The sequence below is a fragment of the Nipponia nippon genome, unplaced genomic scaffold (genome assembly GCF_047370975.1).
Source record: "Nipponia nippon isolate SJK-2023a ecotype South Korea unplaced genomic scaffold, ASM4737097v1 scaffold_4, whole genome shotgun sequence".
Taxonomy (NCBI): Eukaryota; Metazoa; Chordata; class Aves; order Pelecaniformes; family Threskiornithidae; genus Nipponia; species Nipponia nippon.
Window position 1 is genome coordinate 44179438 of NW_028262358.1, and position 6000 is coordinate 44185437.

General features: G+C 47.8%; 1 protein-coding gene across 2 annotated transcripts in view; it reads right to left on the reverse strand.

Moving 5' to 3' along the window:
• Positions 1-4889, reverse strand: part of SLC35F3 (solute carrier family 35 member F3) — a 193817-nt gene extending 188928 nt beyond the window's left edge. The window contains exons 1-2 of one of the 2 annotated variants that reach the window (XM_087774062.1): positions 4655-4886; positions 4111-4340 (exon numbers count right to left, since the gene is read on the reverse strand). In XM_087774062.1, coding sequence (XP_087630188.1) covers positions 4111-4340; positions 4655-4707 — 283 coding nt within the window. In that variant the 5' untranslated portion in view covers positions 4708-4886. Of the gene's footprint in view, positions 1-4110; positions 4341-4654 lie in introns of both variants that reach the window. The other variant, XM_087774063.1, reaches the window with a different exon arrangement.
• Between the last annotated feature and the right edge of the window lie 1111 nt (positions 4890-6000).

Here is a 6000-nt window from a genome sequence, read left to right on the forward strand (position 1 = left end):
GCAAAGACTGCAAAATAGGGATAGCTGGCTCAAGCCCACATGAACGTATTTAAAATACTAATCACATAACGACAGACTGTGATATTGAATCACCACAAAATAGACCTAGTTAATGTAGAGAAAAATGAATGTTTGGCAAAGGTGCTAGCTGTACACATTTCAGGTGGAAACAAGCACCCTGCCATTTGCTACAATAATTAAAATAGACAAGTCTTCCATACAGAGCAGCAAGACAGTTCAAGAGTTCAGTGACACCTGTACTTCTCAAGTACAGAAAAGCTCCTAGGCACTATACTTCTAAAAATATTTAGAAATCTAATTCCTACTGACAATGGCGCAAAATGAAAACTTAAAATATGGCTGTTTATCTCCAAACTTGTCTCTGCTATTAAACTGAAGTCACAGGCTTTTAGAGGCAGAAATCATGCTAATTTACTTAACCATCATGGAAGAGAACAGCACTGCTAATACAGCCCTAACAATGGTTTGATCTCCATACAACAGAAAGGCTGTCACTGGAATCTACAAATTTTGCAGTGTTTTGGTTTTTTAAATTAAATTCTTTGATCCCCACACATTAATTAAAAAAAATTAAAAGTCAATTAAAATACCTCTTGTTGATAACTAGGATTTCACAAATATTGAGCTCTGTTATTGACATAGCTGCATCAGAGTACACTTCTACAATCTGACTGCATCTTACGTGTTTCTTCCCCTCTGCCTTTGCCTTTGAGAAATCAAACCAGATGCTGCAAAATAGTCCCCATGGGACAAATATGAGTATTTGCTTTAGACTGGAGAGCAGTTATTCACATAATTAGTTACCCTGAAAATCAGTAGTGAGAATTACAGAAGAATAAGAACTGCCAGGTTGGATCAGGACACACTCCTATCCTCTTTCTGAAGGTGGGCAGACACTATGGAGGAAAGTGCAATAAACCCTCAAGAAGCAGCCCCCTCCCAGCCTAAGAGAGGCTAATTTGAACTCTGAATAGTGACGTTTAGTAGTCTCTCTAATATTTTTCCCAACTTATTACAATTCTAGATCCTGTCAAGCTATCAATTACAAGCCCTTGAATTCTCGATCTCAAGAACAAATTACGTGTTTTCTTAAAAATTATTTCTTTTTCTATCAGTTTTTAATTGATGGCTTTTCAGCTTCACTGACTGTCCACCTGTTTTTCTCTTATGACACAAAAAGAAGAAAAACTCTCTATCTGCCTGAGCAACATGTGCCAGTACTTTCCATGCTTTTGTTTCAACCTCTTTAAGGTAAACAGCCAAAACTCTTGAGACTCTATAGATTGTCGATACTCTTTCTCTACTCATCTCAGAGTCTTCTGTAATCTTTTTTGAGAGGAGATAACCAATATTGCACACTATTTCACTAGGCTGTACCACTAAGTTCTCTGAAGACATCATAACATAGAAGTACGTTACATTATTCCCGTTCCTACAATCTGGTTTGCAAGTGCAGTCAAACAGCAGAGGTCTTCCCTGAGCTGTGTACAGTCCCAGACTATTCCCTCTCACCAGCTGATGTAATGATGTAAAATTTTGCAGGTAATTTTAGCATTTTCAGGAAACACGAGGCTTCTATTTGTGATAACTGAATGTCATTTGTTGACATTTGCGCTATTTGCCTGGCTGGGTCAGGTCTCCCTAGAGTAATGACGAATCCGTATCAGTTTGTGTCTTCAGCAGATTTGCACTTCTTCCTCCCCTTTTTCCATCTAATTTATAAGCATATTAAATACTGGAACTGGTATATAACCTTGAGGTATCCCAGTATGTTTTAAATGGTTAGGTTTTTACCACAACAAAACTAGCCTCCAAGCAAGTTTTGGGGTCATGGCAACACTATCTCTGATTATCTCTGGTAGTTTCCCTCATGGAATTTTGTTAAAAACAAACAAACAAACTAGCAAAAGCTTTCTGAATGTCTCAAACAATTTTATACATAGATACATCTCTCTCTCTCTTCCCCCAGTCTGAATGAAGTATGAGAGAATACATTCCGGGGTGAAAAAAACAGATCTGGCCCTACAGGTGATGTAGTTACAATAAAAAGAATGTCACTGAGAGAGATAGACCAAATCTGGGTCAGACTGGATTACAGACTTTATTTTCTAGAAAGCAGGTCCATTATTAATGCACTCCGTAATTATAGTTGTAGTGCCAACAGCACCTAAATGTCTACAAGCATGCAAAATAAGATGACAGGAAGTACCCAGGGTGCAATTTGAACTTAATAAAAATCGTTTGTTCACAGTTCTTGGGTCAATTAAACCTTCTAACTGGAAAGTCACAAGGAAAAGTTGATATCCCAAAACTGGGCACATGCGCAGCTTGAAGGAGTATTCAAAGAGGTTTCAAAGCAGCTGTTACGAAGTTGACTTCCCACTCTGATGCTCTACTCCATTTACATGCATTCAGTCAGCTATTCAGCTGATGCAGATCAACACAGCTCTGCTTCAGCCATGCCATATTATATCAGCTAGAGAGACGGGTCTCTCTTCTGCATGTTCTTCTACATTCCTAGCAACTCAGGTTTTAAATTGGCAATGACTTCACATAACCTATTATTTTTAGACATACTTTTATGAAACTGAGACACCTTGCATATTTATCCCCCACCAGAGTACAACTCAAGTATGTAATTTTGTTATTCAGAACGAGTTATGAGAGAAAATATAACTAGAATAGCAGGCTTAGGCTCGCAATTAACTTTTTCAGACACAGTTATAAATTTCAACAAATAGGTTATAATTGAGGAGCCAGCATGCCCTTTATTATTTCAGAAGGTTCAGCCATAGCAGCTCAGTGCGACTGCAGCTGGACTATTAGTCACTCTGTCAGACAGAAGCATTAACATCCAACTCAGTCTGGCATCAGCATATGGTCTGATCCTGAAAACTGACCTGAACAAGCTTTATTCTCAAGAATGGTCCCAATCCAGGCAATGGAATTGCCCTTAGAGATATCCCATACTCCCTGTGAGTAAAGTAGCGAATATCAGATCTTGCTGTCATAATTGCAATCAAGAACAATAAAAGGCTCTCACAGAAGAAATCTTAGAATATTTATTAGCGAAGTCCTATTATCAGGCAACCATGAGTGGCTCTTCCTCACAGAAAAACTGAAATAGTACTGTGTACCATGCTTTCTTGTGTCATTCTCTTCCATTACTAAGCACACTGCCAAACAGATAATCCACGAGTAAACATTTCAGAACGTTTACACTTAATACTTAGGAAAGTACAACATGAAAACAATCACTTTATCAGAGCCATTCTTCCCAGCAAAGCAATGATTTCTGTTACAGCAGAATCCTTTTTACAACAAAAACCCCTGTGATGTTACAAACGACATTAAGACAACCAAAATATTTTTATGACTTCAGTTACTTGGTAAATTATTCTTAGAATTTGTTAATTCATGCAATTGCCATCGTAGTGATGAAAGATGGACAACGAATAAGGTGTTACACGCAAAAATGCTAGTTGATATATTACAGCCACTCGAGGTATCGCTTCCTTTGTAAATTACATATGTGGAGAAATACAGCTATGTCTCTCTTCATATAGATATCATAGGACATTTCTTTCTCAAGTGCAGGCATATGGAAGGAACAGTTCTGCTTGACATAGGAAAAGGCATAACATTCAGATCAAGTGCTGCGAAAATCCAACAGACCCCCGAAACAACGGAAAGACGCACTGATAACGTATTACTTGTGAAAACAGTGCGTGAATGAACGTGCTGGGGCTTTTACACAGCTGTCACAAACACGGTAATCAGCATCAGTAAGTGCGTCTGCAACGTCAGGACAAATATTTGACCTATTTTCTTAGCAGAATTCAGCTGTTGTGGTTCTTAGCTCTACGCTCCTGTGAGCCAGCAACTGCCTAAGGACTCATGCAACACGGGCACAGAATTCTTTGCAGAGAGTGACGGCACTTCCACGGGCGCGTTTATCCCACGGGTGAAGTGATCAGCCCCTCGAACCCACGCTCAGCAGCCGGCCCTGGGCCGTGGTGGCCCCCAGGCGAAGCCCCGGTGCCCGTCCCCCTCCTCGCAGCCCCCCGCCCGGCCGTGCCGGGGACTCACGTTTGTAGCTGGCGGCCCAGGGCTGGTAGCCGTAGTAGCCGGTGATGCGGAGGATCCGCTCCTCGATGGAGGTGAGCCCCACGGAAGCGCTGGTGAGGTCCTCCACGGAGCGGGACCACTTCAAGTCCTCTTTGATGGCCTCATCCACCACCAGGTACTTCAGCTGCCGCAGCTGCGGGCTGATGTCGGACAGCCGCCGGGGGCTGACATCGGGGGAGCGCCGCATGCCGCTGGGGAGACGGGCGTCAGCGGGGGGGGCCGCGGCTGCCAGCGCCGCCGCGGGGGCCGCCGCCCTCCCCCGGCCCCGGGAGAAGTTGGCGGCGGGCGGCGGGACCTCCGCCGGCAGGTGAGCGGCCCCGGCGCCCGCGGCAGCGGCCCCGCAAACTTTCCTGGCCGCCCTCCGCCGGACCGACCCCCAGGGCGGGCGGCGCCGCCAGGTGAGGTGAGGTGAGGTGAGGTGAGGTGGGGTGGGGTGGGGTGGGGTGGGGGGTGTCCCTGTCCCTCCCAGCCCTCCCGCCCGGCCCGGCCCCGCAGCGGTACTCACAGGGTGGCGGCTTTGCCCCGAGCGGAGCCGTTGGGGAACTCGCGGATCCCCATGGGGAGCAGCAGCGATGGCTGGGGGGCGCCCAGACTTCACGGCAGGGCGAGCCGGCGGCGCTCACCGGCCGGGTGAGAGGCGGGAAGGAAGGAGGGGAGGGAGCGGGGAGGCGGCGGCCCCGGCGGCAGAGGGTCCCCGGGCTGGCGCTGGGCCCCGGCGGGGGAGGCACGCAGGCAGACGGGCGGAGCGGCGCTGCCGCCTGCGGAGCGCCGGCGGCGGGGGCCGGGCAGGGCAGGGCGCGCTCCGCGCCCCCCACCCCGCGCGTTGCCGCCGGCCGCCAGCAGGGGGAGCGCCGCGGCCCCGCCGCCGCCAACCGCCCGTGCCGCTCGCCCCCTGGCGGCAGCCTGAGGCGGGGCGGGGCCGGCCTCGCCTCGCCTCGCCGGGGCAGGCCCACCCGCGCCCTCGCCCCGGCGAGGAGCGAGGCGAGGGGCGGCCGCCGCCCGGGGGGAGCGCGGCTGGGGCTGCGCCGTTCGTGCGCGTCTCCTCGTCCGGCGTCCGTCAGGAAGGGGTGCGGGAAGGGGCAGTGCTGCGAGGGCGCCGGGGCAGGGGCGGGCAGCGGGGGAGGTGGTCGGGCGCAGCCCCGGGGCGGACGGGCCCCCTCTTCGCTGAGACCAGACTGGAGCTAACGCGCGGGGGTGTGTGACAACGCCAGCAGTGGCGGTCCTGTAGCGACCCTGGGCCCGCTCTGACAGGAGCACCCTCCCCTTTTCCCCAAAACACTGCTGAACCAGTACCGTACGCCCCCGGCCTTAGATCAAGCCACTTTTTTTTTTTTTTTTTCCCCCCTCCTCCTTTTTAAACACACCACCTAACTTAAGTGGAAAACATACGGTTAAACTTAATGTGTGAGCACTGATGTGTACCTTATACAAACACTTTGTTCACAAACAAACTAAAATCCGATAATAGATACTTAGACAAAATTTGATCACCTACAAGTAGAGATAGTTGAAGTTAAAGAATTTTTTCTGTATATGTAGGAAAAAGAAAATGAAGGCGGAGGAGAAAAGATTGTTCCCTTTCACCACTGCACAAGCACCTGGAACATTAAAACACCAAGGTACTGAATGCAGAAGTAAACTAGTATCCGTTAAACGCAAAGTTTCGCTATCACTGAAGGTAACATTACAGGATCACGGCACCGTTATCACAAAGAAATTAAAAAGTCTCCAGCAGATGAAAGCTAAACTAATTATCTTCTTAAATACACATGTACTAAATAATGCACTAAATTTGTTTTATTTTCTATGCAACCCTTATTTTGAGCCTGTGAAAGTGAAAATGTTTGTTGC